Genomic DNA, 27767 nt, shown 5'->3' with positions numbered 1-27767 from the left:
TTTGATCCGACAGATGACTGGCGCGGACACAAACGGGTGTCGACTGAATAACACAACAACTGAATTGAATCCCAAAATAAATATCAAATATATTGTATGTATAACTCATAAACTCATAGACAGTCTATCTATCTATCATTCACTCGCATAACACACACATAACACACAAATACAACACTCAGTTGTTCAACAAAATGGCGATAAATATTGAGTTAGTTTTGATAACAAATAGTGACACCTATTGATACAACACATACACACATATACACACTCACACCAACATAACTGTCCCCTTTTTAAATGTCACCTCACGGAAGGTGGGGGTAATACCCGCACCCAGAGTCCAATGTAATGTATGACTACTACGGGAGATAAGCCACTGACCGAACCGACCGAAGCAATTGGTTAACTAAATCTGTTCGGTGATTACGACGAATGTAACAAAAATTTGTATCGTTTAACACATACTATAACTTATTATATGACATAACTTAACATTTACTTTACATTACATTTAAGCACTAATGCAATGCCAGTAGTAGTAGTAGTAGTGTCTGTGCCACAAGTTTTTTGAGTTCATTCCCTATTAAAACAACACAGGGTTTGCTTAAAGTGAGAGATATATCAACGAAAAAAAAAGTTTTGTTTTATACACACAATTGACTGTATATATGAGGTATGAGTCATCGCTGACTATATAATGATTATATATATGATTGAATAGCCCGAGGAAAGGACAGACAGGCATAGTTGTGTTTGTGTTAGCACAGGTAGAACAGGTGTTATAACTAGTTTTTCTAAATAGCGAGACATTCACTCACTGTGTTGTTATAGTTTTTTATGTTGAAAAGCCTTATTTAAAGCACAACATTATATTATATTATATCATATACTGAATTACTTTACTATACAATACTATCATATAGTTGTTGTCCCTATGATAGCAATTTAGACTCTGTTTTATATATTATTTATTTATATATCATATATTTGTTTCGATGCCATTCACTGACATTACTAGTAGTAGTCAGTCATTCAATTGCAATGATTTGTGTGAAAAAAGTGGTATATTATTAAAGTAATTCAGTTTTTTAATGTAGTCGTAGTTATATTAGTATTATTATTATTATTATTATTATTATTATTATTATTGTTTGTTGGTTTCCCTTCAAAGGTTTGCACAAAAAACAGGAACACATTATAAATAAAATAAAATAAAATAATCATTAAATGTTAATAAACTAACTTAACTACTCGTCTAAAGTCTAAATTTATAATAGATTTGTGTTTAAATTTTTTTTTCTCTCACTTTTTAACAAAAATTACTACTATTTTTTGATGTTTGATTGAAACCCATAATGTAATAATTATTACTTACTGTACTTAAATAATTCAAGGAAATTATATTTATAATACTTTTTATTTTGTTTAGAAATAATAAGTTTCAAGTATTTGACTCATGTTATTGCAATGTTTGACAATACATATGCTTAGCTTATAATATGCTAATTTTATACATGCATATTTAATTCAATGCAATATTCAATACAATTGTACTTTTAACAGTATATTTATAATTATAAAAATTATAAAATTAGTTTTAGTGTATATCCATATATCTAATTTACTGTACATTTTTTAAAACACTATTTACAACAGAAAAAAAAAATATATTTATGACATTAGCATATATATAGCCTATAAGTTGTGTGAATATACGATTTGTAATGCAAATTATATAATAAGTAATGCAATATTATTATTCAGTATATATTTATATATATCAGTTAAATTCAAAGGTTAAGTTTAAATTCAAAGTCATATGATTTATGCAAAATTTAATAATATATTTGAAGTTTTTTCTGTATAAATATACCAAAGTTTTTTTTGTCGCAAAATATTTATGTCTAATAATTTTTTGTAAAATGTTTTTCTTTCCATTGCAATGTTTTTCAAAACATTTATTTGAGAATATCTTTCAACAAATATTTTGTAATAAATAAATTAGATTTATTAGTGGAAAAATGTATAGAATTTTTTTTTAAGTATAATTAATATTTATATGATATTTTTTAAAACTAATTTTTAAAATCTAAATATACTGATAGTTTTTTCTAATTATTTAATATTTTTTGTAAATAAAGTAATGAGATGCACACACATAAAAATTAATGTAAATTCATTGTTATATTTATATATAATTAACTATAGTTTAGTTTCTATTTTTTGACATTTATGGTCTATTAAATAGCAATATCTATTGATAGAGTCGCTCAAATGTGGCACAACTTTATAAAGTTATTATTATTATTATCTTAATTTAAAATTGGTAAAAAATTAATTACCGTAATTTGAAAGTACCGTAATATACAAAAACACATTATTAAACCTGTATATTTATAATTATATTTTTAGTAAATTAAATATTATTTTTAATTAAAAATTATTATCCAAGATATCTTTTTGTAAAAAGTAAATTTATTATAATTAAGAACTCAATGAATACAATAATAATAATAATAATAATCAACAGATCTTATATTGAATTTAGAAAACATCACAAATGTGTTTAAAATGCAATATTATTTAGTAAAAGATATTTTAAAATAAATTTTTTGTTATCAATATAAATAGTTTGCTTTTTACAAATAACTTAAAAAATCTAAATATTTAACCAACTAAACGATACAATAATAATAATTATTATTATAATCATAATAATCGATTTATTAACACATTAAATCTATTAAAGTTTACGCTTATAATATTTACTAATTATATTATATAATATGCAATGGAGTATATAAGTTATACAACCGTTAACTTTACAATATATTAGATAGTGATATTAAAAATTAATTATTAACTGAAAAATACAATAATAATTTCTGGGTTATTTCAATGTACATAAGTAATTATGATTATTAAATAATAGTTAAACATTTGAAAACTAAGACAAAATATCACTTTATATAAATAATAATCATTTTACAGAATATTCATCACAAAATTATAAACAGATACAAAATCAACAAAATTTCTAAAACAAATTAACCTCAATACGTATTAATCATTATATAAAAAAATTAAATTTATCCCAAAAAATAATAAATCAGATATTAAACACAAATGTGCATAATTGGTGGAGAAGTAATAATTATAATAATAAATATTATAGTAATTGCAATGTTTTCAATGACGACTTTACTTAAAACGGATATTATATATTTAAAAATCCAAAAAATGTATTATATATTATTGTTTAAATATTTTTTTAGTTTGTTTGTTTGTTTGGGAGTATCGATATCTCTAAGAGAATATTCTTAATATAAAACTTTTTTTATGAATTATTGTGATTATTATGAATTTAAAATATTATTTTTTGCTGAATTTTTAAAATGAGAAGAGACTTATTATGCGGTATACCATTAAAATTCTTAATTACTCTTCATTTTTGTTTAATTTAATTTTCTTTAGTTTTATGAGTTGTCGACAAAAGATTTAATTTTCTTTATCTTTCTTGGCCGGGAACGGTATCTTAGATCTGATCCTATTAAAAAACAAATGATAAAACAATTAGTTAATCCATAGTAAGCGTAATAGTAAAAAGTAAAACAGTTATATACTTTTCGGTGATGTCATTGATTTGAGTTGTGGCCAAACTGATGTATTGATCAATTTGAGTCTTATTCAACTCATAGACTTTGGGCAATGAAAAAAGCGCCAAATAGGCCAGTATTATAAGTGTCAGTCCATTAAACCACGAGCCGATGTATGTCAGACACCAGAATAAGACAACAAACTATATATTTATATTTGGAAACAAATTCAATGACATTGTTATTAGCAAATAATAATAATTAAAGATAAAGTGTGTCAATAATTGGGTTTTTCTTTCCCTTTAATCAATAACAGGATATTTACTTTTAATGAGTCGATGATGTCTTCAACGAGGAAAACACTCCTGAGTTTGTTTAGTGTGCAGTTTAAGTGCGATAGCAGGTTGTCGACGATCTGATGGATGCGTTCGGGTGATGGCGTTATCTCTACTTCTAAGTACTCCCTATTATATAAAATTTTAAATAAAAAGACAGTCATTAATAAAACTGTTGAACCCATGTGTTAAATAATAATAGTAGTCTCTCTCACTTGAAAGGGTGTCCCTCATTGGTTTTCTGAACGGCTTGTAATATGTTTTTGTAGATACGGAACGACAGGGACACGGATAGGGCAGCCAATGACGCGTAGGCCACCACCGATATTATTGAAAAGACGGTCAGAGATAGTAGTATTATGAGTCCCACACCAAAAACGGGACCACTTTTCTTCGGGTCTCTCCAGTAGACCAGTTCGGCCACTGATTGAATTAATGATACCATAATTTTTTATTATTAGATTTAATAGATTAAAAATTATTTTAATATATCATAGATATTATAAAATCACTAAAATATGCTAATATCTAATATTTATATAGCAATTAGTTATTAGAAACAATTTATTTAATAAGTTTGTTGTAATTTTTCTTTCTGGTTTAATATAATAAAAAACAATTATATTAACAAATTTGCTTATATTGTCATTAAAACAAAAAAAAAAACACAATTTGCTTAGTGTATGCAAAATATCTTGATATACAACTTTTATTTGTATTTTTATTACTTTTTATATACTAGATTATTTTTAGCACACATTTTTTACAATATAATGACATTAATTTTTTTTCAAAAAAGATGCCAATTTTTTTGAATAAATAAATTCTCGTTAAATATTATCAATATTTTTTTTAAGCAGATTAAACAAATTCTCTATAATATAATTATAATGAATATCTATATATAATAGATTTAATAGTCGACTACTCAATGGAGTCGTCCATCACTTATGCAATGTTTTGCTCGTAAAAATTGTATGAAAACAAACCTAAAATTATCGATCGCATCGACAAACTATATAGTATTGTGTTTTGTTGTGTTGTGAGAGTTCACACACTATTCTGTGTTTATATTGACTAAAATAGAGACCAACTTTAGGCTCAATATCGATGATAGAGTTGGCAAACTGTGGTCATTAACAGTAGTTATTATACTATTATAATACATATATTATAAAAAAATAATATCAATAAAATAAAACAACATTTTGTTAATAGTATTTAATAGTCAAAAGCTAATAGACATTTTGTGGCTCTTTTTTTAATGCATATATCGTCTACTAAAATAATATTATTAGTTAATTATACCTATTATTATAATATACCCATTAGTCACTATAGGAAAAAATTTGAATATATTAATTATTGAATACTGTATCAAATAATAATAATTAGCTACTTATTTGATAGAATATAAAATGTCTAAAAAAACAATACAAAATTGCTATTAATTTTATTATTTTTTTTATTGTTGAATAAATAATCATTCTAGCTAGACACTCAAAAAAAAATAAAAAATAAAATTGGATTTTACGTAATTTTTATATTTTTGTTTTTAATAATTTTCAAGTTCAATGAAACAATGAATACATAATCGTTTAAAATACTTATATATTTTTAATTCAATAATCTTCAATAAATAACTACCTATTATCTAACTAAACTAAAAAAAATGTTTAAATGAATTAAAAAAAACATTGTGATTTTTTTATAAATAGTTTTTCAACAAAATAATGATTTGGTTTCAAACTAAGTAAATGAACTCACGATATATAATATATATATATATATAAATACAGGATTTCTAAGGACACATACAATCATTACATAATAATAATGTTTTTGTTGTTGTCATAGCTTAAGAGGCATAGTATAGGTATATAATATCATATTATGTATTACTTATACAGTAGTATATCATATAGCGATTGTCACAATGTTTTTATGGTTACCTTTGATGAATAAAACACTATACCATCTATTGTCTGACTTTTCGATCAATGAATTGGTGGTCGTCTCCAATTGACTACTACTCTCCATGATATCCATGATATATACAGTATATATTTGATAGGAGGGTATAGTATATATGCACGACTATAACTGGTCACTGATTTTTGACTATTAAAATGGACACAACAACTGACTAAAAAAAAGACAGAGATTTTTGTTGCAAATATTTTATAGCTATTTATATTTAGCAAAGACGAGGATAAAAACGAAACTAAATATTATTAATGAATCACTGGTTGTTATAATAGTTTTTTTTTAATTTCCAGCAAAAACTTGTATTTCAGGCGCAGTCTAGTTGTATGTATGTATGTATGAGTACACTGTATGTAACACTGTATTGCTGGGGAAGAGCCACTGCTAAGGACCAGCTCTCGCACAACCACTACTATAGCACCACAACCAGTAAATCGCGCCAACAAACAGGGGAGGGGAGGACAGGCATGCAAAAATGCTCACTACTATTACAATACTAACTACTAAAGTATTATGGATCAGCTGTAGAGCTCATGCCATCCATACTGTGTAAGACATACTCCGCTCGTGACACCAGTGGTTCAACAATCATATCACACATAACCCAAACACCAAATCATATGACTCACACTTGTCTCTCCCTTTCCCTAACACACACAACAATATGAATGACTCAATCCTATGGCCAACATAAATGTGATCGAAAAAAAATATTTTATATTTATTTATAGTATATAATATATGTACAATTATATGTATATATACTATATATTTAGGAAAACTATATATTTAGGAAAAACACACTAACACTTTGCTCATCCCTGTGCTATTTGACGTGGATTATACTACTACTCCTTAGTCATTATATTTAATATAATAACTTTTTTTTATTACTTATAATAATTAATTTTCACAAAAAAATCTATAATTAAATTAAAAGATTTATTCAGTGAATGAATATATAGTTATTATTTTTTTTAGTGCCGACAATAGTGTGTCAATCAATTCAATATTTCCTGTCATTCAGTGATTGAATGAAAAATTCTAGCGATTCTTGCAATTCTTGAAATGATTTATATAAATATATATATATTATTTGTATCACTTTTTTGGCATCAAAACTATTATAAATATATAAATTTATATATTATTTATAAACTGTACTTAACTTAAACTTAACAAAACTATATACTTAACTTATTTCGAGTATACACTGCTTGTTATCACAAGTATTATTTGTGGTTTTAAATTTATACTATAAAAGTGGCACAAAAATTTGTTGTAATGAAAGTAACATTTCATGTCTATGTATTTTTATATTTATTAAACCGACAATTTTGTCTAATGTAATAATTATAAAAAATATAATAATGATAATAATAATACTGTAATTAACAGTTGAGTAATTTTGACACAATTTTTTTTTATAGATAAATATTAAATTATTTATATTGAATGATAAATATGTATATAAATATAATTATGTAATGCACAAGTAAATAATATAATGTTGACTGATTAATTAATAATTAGCAACAATTTTCAATGCAAGCAATATGGATAGTTATATTATATATTAATAATTATATTATACTGTATTATGTTTTTATCCTATTAATGACATACACTAAATAGCAATAACAACAAACAGCCTAATTGTATTGATATTAGGGATATATAGTGTAAGTTAAGATAAATGAAGTGTTTTTTAATGATTATTAAAACAATTGTTTTAACAATATTTATATTTAATTGATTAAAACTGTTTACAGATCTACACGTACTGTACATGTATTATGAGCTTAAACTTATAGACTCAGACAAACTCCACAAAAAAATAATTAATTATATTTTGATAGACTGTATAAACTTTTAACAGTTATCTACAAAATATTAATACTTTTTGAGTCAATTTATAGATATTACACTTTATATAGCAAATAGTTAAATAAATCATGTGATTATTAAGTTATTTTTAATCAATTGGTGATAAAAAATTTCTTAAAATAAGTTATGATATAGCGATTCAACGATATTTTTAGTCTATTAGTTGATAACTTAATATAACAGTTATGTTTGAGAAAGAAAGAGAGAGAGAGAGAGAGAGAGAGAGAGAGAGAGAGAGAGAGGAAAAGCGTGAAATCTCTTACCGATTGGGTTCATATGGTTAGCACTAAGCCAGACACCTATGATGTGGACAATTAGCTCATCAGTTATGCAAATTAGCATTAAAGTTAGGTTTAATTTTATTTAGAAACTACACTAATTATTACTATTTATTTTTCAAAAAAATATAACTAAAATAATAAATTTGGTTAAAAGAGGTTAAAAAGTTTTCACATAGAAAATTATTAATAAAAAAAATTCATGCAATAAGATTAAAAAACAATTTTATAATAATTAACATTAATTTGAAATATTAATAGCCTAGAAATATAAGCCACTTTTTGTAAAATTAAAGTATATAATTAATTAAAGTATAAATCAATGTTAATAATAATATCTCCCAAAAAAACTCATAAAACGTGTCTCAAAAAAACTGATTACGCAATCGATAGCCTTTAGGCTCAAGCAGTAATTTTACAAATACACGACATTATTATATAAACCGTATGTTAATTGTGTTTAGAAAAAACAAATCGCAAAAACTTTTCAAAACATATGGTAAACAATTTAAATAAACATTTAAATTATTAAAATAATAATAACAACAAAATTAATGCATTATTATTGACGACAAAATCATTTGATAATATAAAACAATGAGAACAAATCAAATCATATGGTGTATGTGTTCACACAAAGTGGAAACGTGTCATTAAAAAACTAAAAACTTTAAAATTTTATAAACTTTGACTTACATGTACCACATGGACAGTTAGCATCACCACCAGTGGCCACATCATCACTACTCGTCTCTCTTTTATCGCGTTTAGCCATAGTTTCGACGGGTTTTGGCGTTTCGCTGATCAACGGTTCAAACACTGGTTCTTCTTTTGGTTGGTTCTTCTCTTTTTTAGGCGATTGGCTGGCAATCGATGGTACAATTGGTTGAATAGGTTCGTCAAAGTATGTGTCGTCGTCTTCGTCTATATGGGTTTCCTCTGTTGTTGCACCAAATGTTGGCTCTTTACTGTCGACAGTGTGTTTGGTGTCTAAATTTGGTTGCGGCTCTTCAGCGAAAGCATGTATATCAGTGTCTCGTTGGGTATAAATATCTTGCAATGAATCGCTAGGATTGGCTGACGAGAAGAGTACAGTCGACGACTTTGATTGCTCCCAGTGCTGCTCAGTTGGTGTGTGTTCATCACCAGAGGGAGTCAGATACGAGTCTTCAGTCTTCTTAACGATTAGTTCTTCAGTTGTTTGGGTGGGGTTTGGCTCAGACACCGACTCCAAGCGATCGCTAGCGTCGACTGTGAAGTCTTCTGATAGTTCAGTAGTCGCTGTACTACTGATATTAGGTATACCTGTCATCTGTGAGATACCGGAATCAAAATCAAGTAGAGAGCTCTTTGGTTCGTCGTTTCTCGAAATCTCGATGTCGGTGGTAATCGTCTCGAATGGTTCACATTTGTCGACAAATCGTTGAAAGTCTTCTTCACTTTGATCTTTGGTGATATGAGTCTTGTGTTTCTGAGGCGTTGAGAACGGATCCTCTTTATTGAGTTCATAAATACTGGTTCGGTTATCACTTGAAGGCGTCGTTTCAGATGATCCTCCAATACTTAGACCGGTTCCATAACCATAGGGCTGAGCAGTTAATATATTATTATCATCTATTTGGTAAAGAAGTTCATCTTTGGATTCAGTTTGCGATTCAATCGGCTCTCGTATACCAAAGTCGTCGATTGTCTCATGTCTAGTGTCGGGACTTACATTGTCTTTGTTATCGTCTGGTAGGGATACAAGTCTTCCACTGACAGGTATAGTGTCCACATGAAGGTCGTCTTCGTCGTCTTCTTCATCTTCCGCTTCGTCCTCTTCTTCTTCGTCATAGATATACTGATGTATAGGAAAACCACTGTTTCGTTGTTCATTTTGTATATCAAAATCTTCGTGTGTGTCCTCTTCTTCTATCACTTGTTGACCAATTGTCAGATGATTTGTATGCAGATCTGTGACAGACACGTCTTCATGTGGTTCGTAAGAATCTCTCTGAGCCTCCAGAGCGCTGTCTAACAGCTGTTGCGACACATTTTGGGCCACAATTTCTTCGGCACTGCCGGGCCTAACAATTTCATCTGCACTGTCAGGTCTTACCACTTCTTGGACATTGACAGGTGTCACTAGTTCTTCGCCATTGTCGAGTCCTATAACTTCATGGACATTGCCAGGTCTCACAACTTCGCCGGCACTGTCAGGTCTCATAATTTCTTCGGCACCATCACTAGTGCCGAGTCTTACCATTTCATCGAAACTGTCGTGTCTTATCATTTCTTCGTTAATCTCCTCAAATGGTGGCAACGGTGGCGATGACGACGATGAAGAGTTAGTGATGGGTCGAGTATTATGTGTGTCAGCCATCGATGGTATGTCAAACGGATCCATACTTCTGGTGGCAGACAATGTGTGTAATCAAATCAAAATACAATTTAAAAAACACTTCGGGAGAGACAGAGAGAAATCACTGGAAAAATATGAGACAATTTGAGTATCAATTGACGGATGTGTTGCGTATATCTGATAATATCACTGATGATGAGGTCCGGAGAAAACAAAACAATGGTCAATGTCTTTGTTTTTGATGACAAGAATCCAATGAAAAGCTTTTTTTTAAATAATTATATTTTAGTTATATTTTTCACAATAAATAAAATGATTTTTAATTTAAAAATGATTTCAAATGTTTTTTTGGTTTATAAACCAAATGAATGAATGAATGAATTGAATGGTTATATGTATTAGTCATGCATTCAAACGCAATGACTGTTTTCTGGCTTATGGTTAGTGAAGTTGAATATACAGTCAGTCCTTAACTGTCTCTTCAAATGAATCACTGGTTGTCTGACGACTATTACCTCTCAAAGCACAGACATATTCTGCCGCAGAGTTACGTCAGACAAGCAATGGTTGAGCGCATAGACAGTCCACTGAAGCACCGGCTCAATCAGCAGCACTGGTAGGCGTCGTCTCCCTTTCCCAATGCTTTTATTGCAGGTCTATTGGCCCTAATTTTTGTTGAAGCAATTGAAATAATAAACAACAAAATTAAAAAAATAAAAAAAAATTATTTGGGAACCACTTTCAATTGGGAACACATTTTCAAATTGTTTTCAAAAGTTTACATAAATTCCTCTTAAGATTCTTGAATTACAGTATATATATATATATTTATATATAAGTTATTTGAGTTGCAATGAATCAAATTCAATGTTTAGATAAATCAATTACTACTACCAGTAGTAGTGAATTACAAAAATAAAAGTTAGTGTTTGTATGTATTAAAAATCCTTATAAAGTCTGGAAAAGTTTCTCAACAAAAATTTCTTTCTAAACTCAAAAGTTTTTTTTCTTTTATTTTTTTTCACTCAATATATTTTAAAACTGAAGTAATAATAATGATTTCATTGTCTAGTGGTTTGTGTCACAACTGGTTTGCAGAAGAGAGAGAAAGAGAGTTTGCATTGTGTTTGGAAAGAGAGAATAAACTTTAGAGAGAGAGAGAGAGTCTTAATTTTTTTTGTATTATTATCAAAGTATTACAATGACCTAAACAATAGATTAGGAATATATATATATATATATATATAATAACAATATAGTATTACATATATATTTTATGTCAATAATTATATAATTATTATTTGTTAATTTATTAATGCCTTAACTCTCTCTCTCTCTCTCTCTCTCTCTCTCTCTCTCTCTCTCTCTCTCTCTCTCTCTCTCTCTCTCTCTAACTCACTCTCTTTCAAACCATATTATAATAATTTAGATATATTTTTGTTTTTATATGACATTTGAATCATTGATGCGTTTCTTTACAGTAGAAGTAATAGTAATAGTAGTGGTGATAATAGTAGACATGAAAACTATTTTTGATTATATCGATTGGATAACTCTTTAACCGTATATACAGTATATTGTATAGCAATGTCAAAAGCAAGAGATAAAGACAATCCTTTAAAAAACAGAGTATTTGTTTTATCAACAAAAAAATCAACTTTTATTTGTATGTACTGTAAATGTAATATCTGTTAAATATGTGTTAACTATTTAATCATTTAAAAATAATCTAATTTTTTAGAGATATAAATATAAACTTTGTTTTTTAAAATATAACATTTACTTAACCTATATATTTTACAATACATTGTATTTATCATTAATCAGTTTTAAACATAAAAATTAATATTTTTCATAGCATTTCCTAAACATATTATTCACACCTCAAATAAAATTTGTTAAAATTATTTTTTTATTTAAAAAATTTTATGTTCAATAATGTTTCGTGACATTAATCATATGTTTTTCTTAAATAAGACATTTATATAGTATTTAAATTTAAATGTTATGAAAATATAATTATTATTGTTTTATTGTTCAATGCCTTTCATAACATGAATTTTACTAAAAAGATATATCATATCTTTTATACTTAAATTATTTATAGTATTTTTAAAAAGCATAACTACAACTAAATGTAAATTTTAAAATAAAATAAAATTTAATATTATAAAAACAATACTCTAATAAATACCGTATACCAGGTATAACAATATTATTATTGTAGATAACAATTTATTTATAAAAATATATAAACAATTTTTTTTTAATAAAACTATTATTTTAATGTTAATTTTTGTTCATGTTTTCGTTGCATGAATTGATAAACAGTTTCCATATGTCTAAACTATAAATATGTATAATTTATACACAATTTATTAGACAATAGACAAAATTCATAGATAAATAATAACTATAATAATCATAAAAATAATAAATAGTTATTCTCACTATTTTTTTGCATAAATTTAGTTATTATTTGTTAAGTTGTAATAAATCTTTGTCAGACATAATCTGTTTTTAATCATATATATATACTGTATATCTAAAACTATATTAAATGTAACGTTATATAAATGATTTATTTAGTATTTATATATATATATTTATATATTTATATATATATAAATAGATTTATATAATAAATAATACATATAGTAATTAATTTTTTGTGTTTTATTATATCAAACTATTAAGTAATTTGGCTTTCAATTAGATGTTAAAGAATTTCAACAATTTTCTTGATTTGAAATTTTTAAAAAATTACAATTATTGCCAAATTCTTGAAAATAATTAACAACTAAATAAAATTAGTCAGTATTTAAAACTATTATTTCGGTAACAATTTACTAGTAATTTATTATTAGCAAAAAAAAAATAATATTCATATATTCGGTAATTATATTTATTGATAATAATTTCAATATAAAATTACATATTACGGTACAATTCAATTATTTAATATTTAAAATTACAAAATATTATGTTAATATATTATATAAGAATATATATAATTTCTCAAATTTATATATAATTAAAAAACAATGTCAGTGTATATTAATTTAAAACAAAATTTAATTATCAATTTAAAAATCAATAAAACATATTATTTTATTAAAAAAAATAATATAATTTTTAAAAATTAACTTAAAATAATTACTGTAATGGTGAATTTACGGAAAGTATTTAAATTAAAAGCATGCAAAATATAATACTAATTAAAACAACAATTTAAATTATTAAATTATATGTATAATATTACCTATAATGTTAATCCAAACAATTTAAGGTACATTAAATCAATACAATATTTTTTGTATTTATATCATATTATAATAACAGACAATCGCAATGAGTATAAGTTTTTAAAATTAACAAAAATATAACAAAAAAGTTATAATATATATAAAACAGATTAATATATGATTTAAATTACAAATGACATTAAAATTAAAAAAGTTTTGTTTTTAAATTAAATAATTAATATTTAGATTAATAATTCACTAATATATATATATATATATATATATATATCACAAATGTGATGATGACTTACAGCAATCAATCAGTAATATCGCATTTAATAGTCTTCGTCGTCTTCTTCTTCTTCTTCTTCTTCCTCCTCTTCTTCAACAACTTGTTGGTTATCAAGACTTCCTCCACACGCCAGACGAAGCAATACTTTGCTGACATCGAGTTCAATGGTTTCGGCGACAGCGTTGGGCTTCTTCTTGTTGTTGGTCATCCTATCCTCGATGGGCAGCCGATCCAGAATAACCATCGGTTCCTCAATGGCACCGCTGGGAGTGCCGCTACACAAGTAGCTGTTGGCAGCAATCCTATCGTTACTATCATCGGCAACGACCATCTGATCGTTCAATTCATCATATTCTTGATGGTCTTCAGTCATGGCTATATGATATCAAATGGTAAAAAAACAGATCAATTAGATTCATCATCACTGGTAATGGTCTGAATAGTCATACTATTGTTATATATCCTTCTGAGTGTCATCTCTTCCAATTGAAGCCGATTCCTCTGGTCATCGATTTTGCGGATTATATCGTCGATGAACTTCTTTTCTTCCGTCAAATATCGCATTTGTCTGATCTGATCCCTTATTTCGTCGGCTCTATTCATGGCTAACACACTGACAGACAATCAATATTTTAAAAAAAACAATTTTTTATTATTAAATTAAAAATTAAATTAAATTAAAACAAATTAAAACAAATGTATAAAATAAGTAAAAACAATAAGAAATATATTTAGTTAACAAATGTATTGCAAAAAAACATTGCAAACAGTGATCACATGTTTTTTGATTTTAATAATAATAGCATTGATTTTTATGCACACATTTGGCGCTCAAACAAACAGACAATCATTTGAGTGAATCAAATATATTGATGTCTTAGTCGTTGACAAACAAACCACAAGACATTGAACCACAAAAAAACATTTGTATTTTTAATAACATTATTATCACCAGATTTATCACAATAAAAATGTTTGGCGTCAAAGGTGTCGATCTGGTCAAAAGTCTTACCCGACAGACCACTGATCCGATGCCCGACTACTGTCACCAATTGGTCGACCAATTGCTAAAAGAGATGACAGAACTCAACCATCAGATCCAGAAATTTGTGTAAATATTAACTTTTCTTTAAAACAAAACTTCTTTTAACCACAAGTTTTTCACCGACAGTAAGGCAAACGATTCGTTGGACCGAAACTCTGATGAATACCGCAATCAGTTGGTTGTCACACAAATCCGATTTTCGGCTCTTCTGTGGAACAAACGATGTCTTCTCGCTTATCAGTAAAATACGATTTTGCCATTGATTTTGTTGATAAGAGATATGATAATAAAATATGTAATTTGTTTCACACAAACAGTTGGAATCGTTTGGATAAACTGAAACGTTTGCGTTGGCAGTTGGGATCAGTTATGCCCGAAGACATCGTGAAAAATTTGTCGGCCGACGAACGTCAGTGGTTTCTAAATTATTCAAACAATTTATCAGATTATATGAACAAATTGAACGACGGAAGAGGTATTGATCTGACGTTACACCAGAAGCCACCGAAAAGACTATACATTCAAGTAAAAGCCCATTGAAGTCAATTGATCCCAAAAATTTGATAGTTTTTGATTTGATTTCATAATTTTTGACTATCTTTTGAATGTTAAGGTCCGCTGCAATACTGAATACGGAGACCTCGAGTTAGACGACGGCACGAGTGTTGTCCTCACCAAAGACAGTATGGTTTGTGAAATTATCTCTCATTTTTTAGTTTATTATTAATTTAATTGGATTTAACTTTTTTTTTTTGTTAAACAGCATTATCTGCCGCTATCCCAGTGCGAGAAACTCATATTAGGAGGTGTTTTAACGCAAATCTAATATAACTTATTAAATGTTTTTAAATGAAAATTAAACCAAAAACAAAAAATTTTATTATTTAAGTGCTTTTTAGATAAAAACAAATACAATAAAAAAACACTAAAAATAATAATTCATTAATAATAATATAAACAATTTATAAATAATAAATATTTTTAAAAATATAATACTTTTTAAAAATTGGATGAATTATTTTGTGTAAAACATAATACATATTAAATTTATGGAAGCAATCAATCAATAATATAAATAGAGATCTACTATGAAATTGTATATAAAATTTATAAATTGAATGTCAATGTTGTCAATGATTGTATGTATATATATAAACATGATTTTTCATTGTTTTAAGTTAAAGGAAATTTGTTTTTTAAGGCAAACCTATTGATATAAAAAAGGCAAACAATGGAAGGCACGAAAAATAATGTCTTTTTTTAAAAAAAAAAAACATTGGTTTCAATCAATTAGTAAAAATCACTCTTTTTTGGTGAACTTCTGTTCGACTAAATTAAGCAATTTATCGGAATATTGCTGTAATAAAGTCATGGCGTGTGTCATACTTTCTGGAGGAAGACTATTGTAGGGAATGTTGTTTGCATTGTTGGCGATCGTCGGACTGACAATTGTTGTCTCATTGTTTAAGCGAATGCTTGGTATGGAATGTGATGGTTGTTGTTGTGGCTGTGATGTCGCCGTCGTGGCTGTCGATGACTGCAATGTATGACATATTGTCGATATGTTGTCGCTTAAGAATTGTCTCATATTTGTGTTTCCCGATTCTGATGAACGCTCAAGAATTCTGATGGCGTATCGCGATATTGAGCCCAATTCGTTGACCACCAATTGACACAATTCTTGAGTAACTGGAATATGGAAATGTTTTTTTAAATAAATAAATATATACAACATATTTACGATCAAACAATCACTTACGAGGAACAGTCGATGGATTAGTCATAGCTAAGTCAAGTTTTTCGTTTTGTATTTGCGGTAAAGCCGTCGATGAACCCCACAATCCATTGCCTGAAATGCTCTTATTTCTCAACCTGATTGGTGTTTCTCTGCCAATGTTTGACAAATTGTATTCACTCTTCGACGATCTCATCTCACTATTCCAGAGCTTTCGACTTCTAGTGTGCGACTGAAGTGATGGCTCTTTTAGTTGGGGAATAGTATGGCTGGTCGATGATCGGCGAATTTGTTTAAGAATATTAGGTTTAGGAGGTGTCGAAGGTCGAGGGTAGCGCTTTTCGTCGGACGATGACGACATCTCGTCCTCCGAACTGTCGGGTCGACCACTTGAATACGAATCGATCGCTTTTCTGGCCTGAGTTGGCGGTGCACTCACACGTCCCGATAAGGGAGGCTTAGCGGGAGCACCGTTACCCCAGAGTCCTTTATTCTTCATTGTAAACGATTTATTGCTATCGCTTTTATTTAATGTACTTATACTAGTACTACGAGACACTGTATCGCTGGCATTGGAATCACCGTTTTTATTCTTCTCCCAAAGAGGTGCCGCCGAAGAGTTATTTGCATTTAAATTTAGCTGAGAAGCGGACAAACGTTTGTGTTTCGGTCCAAATGATAGATCACTCAATGATATCGATCGTCGAATGGCTTCAGAAGCTATGAAACAACAAAAATGTTAAAATCCAACTCATTTGGTAAAATCAATTCAAGACAATGTGTTAGCTATACATACCATCGTCACCGTTGACATCCTTAGCGTTGTCCGATTCGTAGTCGGAATAGTCTCTCAAATTGGCCACACTTTTCGAGTTACTCAGACCCGAACCTTTCCAACCCAACTAGAAAGACAAACAAAGACAACAGAGAAAAAAGTAATGTTAGACGTGTCAGCAAAAGTATAAGTGTGAGCACCGGTATGTAACCAACCGTTTGAAGCTTTTTTCGCGCTTCACTGATCGCTTTGGTTAGTTCTTCTCTGCGCTTAGAAATGGGTGGCTTTGAACTCAACGGTGTCTTATTATTATTAATGACTCTATTGTTTGTGCTGTGATTATTGCTGCTCTCATTGGTGTTGTTGTTTGGGCTCATTTTGGGACTAATTGGCGATGTCTTCGAATGATATTTAGCTGAAAGACTCGCCCGATTCGTTGTCGATGAATCTGAATTATTTCTTGACTTTTCACTGACTTGATTATTATCATTTAATTGATCCAAATTTTCAAAAGCACTTTTCAGATATTTGTCTCTTTGGTCGATTCGATCTAAGTTTTCAGTTGACATATAAAACGAATTTTTCGATATAGCACTTCGTTCGCTATCATCGACAGTAGTGTTTGAGTCGTCTTCATCATCGCTGTGCAGTTCATTAAAATTGGGAACACTTATCGATGGCATAACACCACCAGTTCTTGGAAAACGATTGTTGAAAGTATTATTCTTACGGAATCTGGTGTCCGGCGATTCATTTACTTTGAACACAGAACTCGTTAGCTTATCGTTAGAATAGCCGGTATTGTCGCTGTCGGTAGTATTAAAATCGTCGTCTTCGTCGTGCGGAAAACTGCTGGCCGACGATGAATCGGTAGCCCGATATCGGTGGTCGCCATTATTCTTGTCTGATTTCAACTTATTATTCAGATATTTACCCGAATCACCGTCGATGACGGTATTCTGCTGTTGCTTGACATTGGGATACGGAATAACTGTATCTTCAGTCAAATACGATTTGACGACTAGATTCTGGCTGTTCTCCATCCGCTGAGCCCACCGTCCTTTTGCCGGAACCGCTGGCTTCGCGTTACGATCTAAGTCGCCACCCGTTTGGGTGGCATTCGGATCGCGACTCAACTCTTCGAACATTTGTTTTTTGGCCCAAAGAGGTAACGACTTGAGATTAAACCGATAGAGTGCTGACGAGTTATTATCACCATTTGTTTTCTCATCATTGTTTGTCTCATTATTTTGGATTAACAACGGTTTGGCAGACAATTCAAGTTTGGGACTTTCCATTACATAAGGAACGGCAGGTAATCCCAATTTTGCAGCGATAGCATTGACCATATCATTAGGTAATTTCCAAATGAATATACATCCGTCACCGGAAACTGATATCAAATTTTTGCCGTCTTGCGAAAACTTTAGACCAGTTACCAGTTCCGAGTGACCACTGGTCGCTGCCAAACAGTCACCCGATTGATAATCATATATGTATAGACTTTTATCGGTACAACTAGTGGCAACAAACTGGCCACTAGGGTCAAGTGCTATCTTAATCAGTGTACCATCATCTCCTTGAGAACCCTTAAAATTGGTAGTATTTTTACCCGACTTAACATCATAGACCCTAATCATACGGTCCTGACATGCCGTCAAAGCGTAACACTGTTCGACATCCACTTCCATATCGTACAGTGTTGTCTTTCCCACGATATGATGTTCTCTAACAAAATTAAATGACTGTCCATTAATATCAACACCTTTTCTAAATATCACAGATTTATCGGCTCCACAGCTAATCATTTGTAGATTTTTTTGTTCTCTATTGCAGACAAATTTTACAGCAGTTATCGATGACGAATGATCGTCCATTGTTTGTACAAATGAATACTGTTGTCTAACATCAAAGATATGTATGAGTCGGTCTCGACTGGCCGAAGCCAACAATGATTTGCCACCAAAATTGTGTTCATCAGAGTACTCGAGACACAGTACTTCCGAGTCGTGGGCTTCGATTTTGCACAAGTCTTGCTGTAGGTCTAAATCAAAGATTCGTATATTACCCGAACGATCGCCAGAAGCCAAATGTCTGGCATCGGGTGATAGTTTCAACGATCGGACACCGTTTTTTCCATCATAGGTTGTATCAGATTTTTCATTGCTATCATTAGGATTGACATCAATGTCGCATATATATGACATTTCTGGATCCATATATAATATTTTCAACAATTCGGGACTAAAAATATTTCTTTTATAAACATAATTAGATTCTTGAGAGCCTTTAATAACATTTAGATTCCATATGCGTATCGTATCATCCGATGAACAGGTAAGGAATGTACCCGAAGGTAACAATTGTTTGGCACCATTGCTAACATTAGGATAAGTCTATATAAATATATAAACATTTAAAATAAAAATTTGTAATTAATTAAGAGTAATAAAAAACAAATTAATAGATCAGTAGTACGGGTAGTACCTCTATGGCCCAAATACAACTTGAGTGATATAAAAATGAATGTAATTTTCCAATTTTCTTTATACTTTAAATTAAAAACAAAAACAAACAAAATATGCATTTAATTAATAATTCCGGTAATAATTTTGTTGTTTTAATTAATTTCATTAAAAAATGTATTATACTTGGAAATTGTCCAAAAATAAATACTACGGTCACCGTAAACACAAGTAACTACTTGGTTGGTCTGATCTAACGCTACGGCTATTGTATCGGCATATTTGGCGTTAGAATTGGCCGATGAACCCGAACTTAAATCGCTGTTTTTTAAATAAACAAAAATATTATTAACTTATGAACAGTTTATAAATAAATTGTGTCTCACTTTCTAGTAAATCCACGGGCAATATCAATGCCCAATGTGTGCGGTCGGGGTAATGTGCATATGAAATGTAAATTTTTAGGATCAAAACATCTGACAATTCCCTGAGCACATCCCACACAAATCAATTCATCACTAATACTGATACAATTGGCACTCGTTGTCTGTGTTTAACAAATAATTAGATATTTTTTGTTAAATAAATAAAATTTTAATTTATTTTAAATACAATAATAGTCATACCCTAAGTTCAACCCATTTATCGAGAAGTCTTCGGTTATTGAATTCGCACAATAAACCAGATTTGGTGATAGAATAGGTCGAGTCGGACATCTGCCCCCGACCACAGGCGACATCACAGAAATAATTATTGCGCTGATCTCCTAAAATGGCTGACCGGCCCATCAATGGCAACGATTCAAATTTATTTCGCGGTGACTTTGAATACTCCAAATACCTGTTCAAAAATCAAATAAAAATATAGTTAAACATCTATTTTAGCAAATTTCAAGATTAATGGCATATAACTAACCAGAACTTTACGTGTCTATTGCCAACAGTAACAAAATACTGGCCATTACTGGAAAAGGACAGTGCCTTTACTTTGCAGGAGATCTTATTGGAGGCAATTTTCAGATTATTCTTCCAGTCCCAGACATTCACTATCATATCGTGTTGTGATCCGACAGATACAACATATTTGTTGTTCGGCGAAAATGCCTTTAAAATGCAGAGATTAGGGGTAAGGTTACCGATAATGTTGTTGTCTCTAAATACATACCACACAATTGATGCCAAACTTGTGTCCAGCAAAAGCTGCCACCTGTTCACATGTGGAGGCGTCCCACACACGTACGTGTGGCTGATGCCCGCACTAATTAGAAAAAAAAATTATTTAAAAAATAATATTACCGATAATCTTAAAAAAGATATATTAAAATGATTGTTAAATACCTCTCCGGTAACAATATATTTGCCATCGTTTGAAAATTTTGTGGCTGTGATCGGCTTTTTACAAGTATTAATGGTATGTATTTGTTTGTTGCGGCGGATGTTATACACAACTAAAACACAACTAATATTTAAAAAATAAATAAAAGTTTAGTTTTATTTAATTTTTTGTACAAATATTTTCAATTGAAATTATATGCATATTTCAAATATTATGCAAATCATGGGTTAAAAAAATAAAAGGAAATAATAATTAGTAGATTATATATAAAAGTCAGTATTATTTAGTTACAACCGAAAGATTTAGAAATATAAATAAATAAAAGTTTCATAAATAATAAAACAGTTATAAAAATGACATACCCGGCTGGATATACAATACAATTAGATGATGGGTCACAATCAAGTGCTACATTGCCTGATATGGTAAATCCAAGCACTCTATCGAGTTTCACCTAAAAAACAAATTACAATTATTTTTATTATTATTGTTATAATAAATCTATAATTCAATGTCTTTTTTAGTAATAAATAATAAACGCTTTTTTGAAATTATTTTCGCTTTTCATTTTTATTTCAACTATACATTATTATAATTGATGTTAAATCCATAATTAATAAGTTCATGAGACACTTAAAATGTTATAATAATATTAATAAATAATAAATTGTTTTCATTTCCCATATTAAGAGATAACCATAAAATAAATTTTTGACACAAACTTAATAATATAAATAACACTATCAATAGATTACTTTTATATAAAATAATTATAATTTATATACCATTTGTCTAACTGTTTTGAATGCAATAAAACTTTTGTTTTCTTGACTTCCATATATTTATCAAGTTTTAAAAAATAATTTTTGTTTACAATTATCAACAACTATAAAACAATATAAAATTTTTACAAAACAATATCATTAATTAACGTATAATTTCTTTAAAAATCAAAAGTAATTTATAATAACCCTTATATAACACACGAGTGCCTATTGTGTTGATAAAAAATTGATAACAACAGGTGTTTAGAGAAAGAGAAATAAATACAAGTGCTTTATATTGTTTGAAAATTACAGTATTATCATACAGTATAATATCGATATAAAACTTTATATATATATATTATATTAAAAAAAATTATTTAAACAATAAGAAAAATCTAATGAAAACAATTTTACAGGACATTTACTTGCGTGTGAATACATGTTTTAATAGATGTGTTATTTATCTTTTACTGATTAATAAGTTTTTAATAATAAGTGTTTTATTTAATTTAATATATTGTAATATTATTCAAATACAGTAATATTGAATACACTTTATAGTAAATCTGTATTTTATTAAGCATTATTACTTTATATTAAATTAAACATAATTTGAATGTTAACATTTTTTTTTATATAAACTCAAAATACATTAAATATAATTTATGTATTAATATATAAATTTGTCGTGTGATTTGATTGTCAGTCACAATAACAACATAATACTCCCACAAAGTTTTGATCAAAAATGTTGATTGTGATCGACATTGAACTGGAAGTCAATTAATATTTAGATCATATCTTTTATATTACACACAAAATATATTTTATATATTTATATAGAAAAGTTAATTGTGAATATTATTCAAACCTAAATATGGACTGATATATAAAAAATAATATTTTGACAATTTGTAAAAAATATACACAAAAATAAAATTCCTTAATTAAGAAATTTCTAAGAAAATATTGTTAATAACTATATTATACAAAATATTTGTAAACTATAGACGTAAAACTTGTCTATTAAAAAACAACAATCAATTATATCTATAGACACACACACAGAATATGAATAATTTAATATAATAATATATTATAAATATTTTTCGGTGTAATTAACTCTTTAAAAAATTATTTCAAAATAGGAACTAATAATAAACTCCTAATAAATTAAAATTAACTTCTAATAAATATCAATTAATCTGTTTAACAATCACATTAAAATTAATATATTGATATCATCATTATTATCATCATTGATGACTTGACAATCTATATGACTAAACAAAAATAAAATATTACATGAATTAACAATATTTAGTTTATTATTGTTATTATTAATTATCAAGCAATCGATTCATTATTATTGACAATTTTGTTAAATTAAAACAAAATAAACTACACATAACTTATTTCTATTATTAATTTTATACACAAAAAATAAATCAATGATTAATTAGATATAATTTACTCAAAATAATACTGTATATCAAATGACAATTCAATAACAATATATTTTTGCATACCTTTAATAATTTGACGAAATCACTGTTGTGATTGTTATTATTATTATTACTATTAGTTAAATTATTCATTTGTTTGACTAATAAAAAATTTAATTGATATCAACAAAAAATATATAATAATAATAACAACAATAACTCAATAAAAAACAGACCACAAAATCATGAGAGAAAAATCTAAAGAAATAATAATAATAATAAATGTCTGTTTGACAGCACTGTTAAACCATCATTTGCTTAGTTGTTTGCCACGCTTTACACAACACAACACTGAGGAGGTTAGGTATGTATTATGAAGGTATATGAAGTCAACTCAGTCTCTCTTTCATAACTATGGTTTATAAAAGTATGACTGACGGCAAACACTTGAATAAAATAATATATATATATGTTATGAAAAGTTTTGTGTTCAAGAATTTAATACATGTTTTGGCAAAACTGGTATATAAAACATATAAAATATATTGTGTAAGCTATAAAATAACAAAAAACCAGTTAAAAACATTTGCTATGGGCTAACAAAAAACGGCGCTACGACTCTCATATATCATATATATATATATAATTCATATTTAATATTTTTTTTTAATTTATATATTATTACATAAATGTTTGTGAAAACAGCTCATCAGCTAATTTTAACACTAACATAAAAGCATCAATTCAGTGGTTGCTTTAATAATGTGTAACCAAAATATATTTATTTATTTAAAAAAAATTGCATTCAATCGACTAGTTTACTATTACTACTACTACAGCACATACTGTAGCAGTGATTTGAAACTATTGATAATTAATTGGATTAATAGTGTGTTTAGAAAATTAGACAGAAAAAGTAGTAAATTTTTATTTGACTGAAACAAACATTTCATTTGAAGCAATAATAATAATAATATAATATAATAATAAAAAAGTTTTTTGAAATGTTTTTTAATGAAAATGTCTGTGAATTGCTGTGTGAATGAACTGTAAGGACCAGTCGTGTCACTCAATATATTAATATATGATATATACAGTTGTGAATGAAAGGGTGAGAGACATGTATATACACACAAACACCACTAAAGTAGAAGGAGGAGGACTACTGTTGTGTCTGCAGGTGGTTAGTGGTGACCAAAACATAATAAAATGAAAGTCAATGAGTGAGTGAAAGAAAGAGAGGAGAAAAAACAGACAGACATTTCTTTATAGTCTATCATAATTTAGACATTGATTGATAATAAATGACATTTCATAGGATAGCAGTCTATATGTCACACATGTTATATCATTTGATACTTCATTTGAATAACTGATAAAAACAACAAACAAACAAAAAACTATTACTTTAAGTTTAACCCATCACTTAACTTAACTCTAGTGTTAACTTAAAAGTAGTGGTGATATCATAACTATATATAAATATATAACTTAATAGATACCTTGTTGTCAATATTGATAACTTCTTTGATACGTTTGAGGGCCAGATTTCTGATGATCTTTTTGGGACCATTGCTGGTGATATTGCCAATACCTATATTGCCATTGGTTTGATTGCTACTGTTGTTGTTGTTGTTGTTGCCATTCATGGTGTCCAATGATAGTAGTGATGGTCGTGTAGTTGAAGAGAAAATCAAACGATAATAAACCCATTAAACAAACAAAAATCACATTATCTTAAACTTTAAACAATGCAAACAATAACTCAATGATTGAATCCACAAAACTTTGTTGGCATTTGTTTGGATCAATTGGTAACATATATTATAGTTGTAAATATATTAATAATAATAATGTAAATTAATGGCTAAGATGTTTGATCAATATTTTTTTGAAGACAACACCACACAGTTGTTTGAAGACTAAACACAACAACAATTAATAAATGGTTGATATATGATATGATAGACTCAAACAAACAAAAAAACAAAACAAAAATCATAAAATACAACACAAAATATAATGACAACAAAAGTGAGAAAATTAAAGTCAAAATCAATGCATAGAATGTGTTGTGAGAGTGAATGTGTTGTATGTGTTGTGTGACTCACACATCATAAACATAGTCAACGCTCAATGCCTTACAGTTTACTGAACAGTCGATACACACATACAATACAATACATTACATTACAATACAGTGACTCTTATTTCGAGAGGACTACCCATAGAAACCAATGAGAAATTGTATGTGAAGTTCATAGAGACGGCACACAAACAGTTAGAGTGAGAGAGAGAGAGAGAGAGAGAGAGAGAGAGAGAGTTAATTATGTATGTGTTTTAATAAATGCACTGTTTTAAGGCAAACTAACAAAACAAAAAAACACATTGAGATTATGGTTAGATTATATATGTACTGTAGTTAGCATATGTTGTGTAGGGAACTGGTCATTAGGTAGTAGTGGACCCAACAGTTTTTCAAGGAAAAGTATATTAGTTAATAGACTTTTTTTGTTTAATTTTTCTTTTTATATGTTTTTTCTGTTATAAACAACACCCATAACATTCATAAAACATTTAGATTTTATTATATACTTGTAATAAGTTTTAACACTACATTATTTTTAACTGTAAATTTATATTAGTAGACGTTTTCATAAATCATAAACTTATTATATATTAATATAAAATACTGTATAAACATTATACTGCACTGTAGTTGTTGGAGGAAAATAAATGCTTACAAATTATTTAACAACTTTTTGTGAACAATTTTTTTTTGTATTATTAATAATAATTGTATAAATATTATTACCATTTAGTGACAGCTTCATCATCATAATGTTGTTGTTATTGCTATTATTATTATTATTATTATTAATGGTCTATTGATATATAACTGTTAAATTATATTTATATTAGTTTTTTTTATTATTATTATTTCTTGACAAAATTTACTGTAAATTGCATGCAATAATGTAGTTAACAGATAATAAATTTTAGCATTGATTTGAAGTTTTTTGACACCAATTAATTTTAGTTGATTAAAAAAAAATAAATACTATTATTTAGCATGCTAAATTGTTTTGTTTGTTAGTACAGTATTTTATCATTTTGATGAATAAATTATAGTTACTATTTTTTTTTATAAATATACATTTAACTAATAAATTATTACTAGTTTTTAATGTTAAAATTTTGTTTTCATCCAACTAAAAAAAGCAAAAATCCTGTTTATTGTTTTGAATATTTTTCATCATCATTATTATTATTATAATTTTGTGCGTTATTTTGTTAAGTAATTATTATTATTTTTTTAAATTTCAAAACTAATTTATCGTATACAGCATTAATTATTATTCAATGCACACACACATAACTACAAGAATATTTATATATAAAAAATTGCTAATATTTAATACATTTTTCTACTACAATATCATATAATAAGTTATTAGTAAAATGTTTCTATAAATAAAATCTACCATTACTTTGTATATATATTTATATACAAGTATAAAATTTAATATTTATTATTATTTATAAAATTTGATATTTTATTTCAGTGATTCAATAGTTTTTTTTATAAAAAAATACAATGATTACGATATGTACTGTATTTATTAATAATATCAATAAACCTATTTGATATTATAGTTTATAATTACCGGTAATAATATTACAATAAATTATATTTTATTTCATTATTTATATTATTATAATTTATTATTATATTATAATGACTTGTAATCTTTGTGATCAAAAAAGTGAAACATATATACATTTATATACATATTCTTACAGTAATATACAAAATACTAATTAATAGAAAACTGATTATAATAGTTGTCAACATATGGTATATTTAAAAAATATAATTAATTCCACACAATATACTGTACATACAATTGTATGGTTACTGTAATTGTAAAATCGCTGATAATTTTATTATCTTAAATATATATATATATATATATATATATATATATATATATATATATTTATATTTTAGTTGTCAATTTAGCCGGCTAACATACATTTATGACAATAAACAAATAGACCTTGATGCAATAATGCTAATTCAAACAAAAATAAAGTTATATAAGTACTGCAAATATATATATATATATATATATTATATTATATACAATATACAGTATTATCAACTCATGTGAATTAGATTATGGATAAGTGAATCATAGCTAATTAAAATTATTATTATAACAAATAATAATAA

General features: G+C 27.6%; 4 protein-coding genes across 5 annotated transcripts; 1 reads left to right on the top strand and 3 right to left on the bottom strand.

Moving 5' to 3' along the window:
• Window positions 1-2745: 2745 nt before the first annotated feature.
• On the bottom strand, window positions 2746-11057 carry LOC128951803 (reticulon-3-like). Of its 2 annotated transcripts, XM_054297079.1 has the most exons (6): window positions 9800-11056; window positions 8782-9673; window positions 4150-4357; window positions 3925-4063; window positions 3627-3802; window positions 2746-3550 (listed from the first exon to the last, which is right to left on the bottom strand). In XM_054297079.1, the coding sequence occupies exons 1-6, from the start codon at window positions 10469-10471 to the stop codon at window positions 3502-3504; spliced, it is 2136 nt and encodes a 711-aa protein (XP_054153054.1). In that variant the 5' UTR covers window positions 10472-11056; the 3' UTR covers window positions 2746-3501. The 2 variants fall into 2 exon arrangements, with proteins under 2 accessions (XP_054153054.1, XP_054153053.1); XM_054297078.1 differs by having other exon boundaries at window positions 8782-11057.
• A 2896-nt stretch (window positions 11058-13953) lies between these two features.
• On the bottom strand, window positions 13954-14660 carry LOC128953026 (uncharacterized). The gene is made up of 2 exons (XM_054298517.1): window positions 14413-14660; window positions 13954-14338 (listed from the first exon to the last, which is right to left on the bottom strand). The coding sequence occupies exons 1-2, from the start codon at window positions 14564-14566 to the stop codon at window positions 14007-14009; spliced, it is 486 nt and encodes a 161-aa protein (XP_054154492.1). The 5' UTR covers window positions 14567-14660; the 3' UTR covers window positions 13954-14006.
• A 101-nt stretch (window positions 14661-14761) lies between these two features.
• Window positions 14762-15834, top strand: LOC128953025 (DNA replication complex GINS protein PSF1-like). The gene is made up of 5 exons (XM_054298516.1): window positions 14762-15074; window positions 15135-15248; window positions 15326-15533; window positions 15622-15696; window positions 15772-15834. The coding sequence occupies exons 1-5, from the start codon at window positions 14935-14937 to the stop codon at window positions 15832-15834; spliced, it is 600 nt and encodes a 199-aa protein (XP_054154491.1). The 5' UTR covers window positions 14762-14934.
• A 277-nt stretch (window positions 15835-16111) lies between these two features.
• LOC128953024 (mitogen-activated protein kinase-binding protein 1-like) lies at window positions 16112-25677 on the bottom strand. Its single transcript, XM_054298514.1, has 13 exons — window positions 25033-25677; window positions 21681-21772; window positions 21321-21441; window positions 21148-21240; window positions 20899-21086; window positions 20610-20823; window positions 20370-20530; window positions 20170-20304; window positions 20006-20069; window positions 17734-19914; window positions 17540-17645; window positions 16768-17463; window positions 16112-16697 (listed from the first exon to the last, which is right to left on the bottom strand). The coding sequence occupies exons 1-13, from the start codon at window positions 25177-25179 to the stop codon at window positions 16309-16311; spliced, it is 4587 nt and encodes a 1528-aa protein (XP_054154489.1). The 5' UTR covers window positions 25180-25677; the 3' UTR covers window positions 16112-16308.
• Window positions 25678-27767: the final 2090 nt, after the last annotated feature.

Source organism: Oppia nitens, unplaced genomic scaffold, assembly GCF_028296485.1.
Source record: "Oppia nitens isolate AA-2021 unplaced genomic scaffold, nextdenovo-longstitch-racon4-pilon3 scaffold1_pilon_pilon_pilon, whole genome shotgun sequence".
In the NCBI taxonomy this organism is placed as follows: domain Eukaryota; kingdom Metazoa; phylum Arthropoda; class Arachnida; order Sarcoptiformes; family Oppiidae; genus Oppia; species Oppia nitens.
The sequence above is the reverse complement of the archived record's forward strand: the minus strand, read 5'-3'. Positions and strand labels throughout refer to the sequence as shown.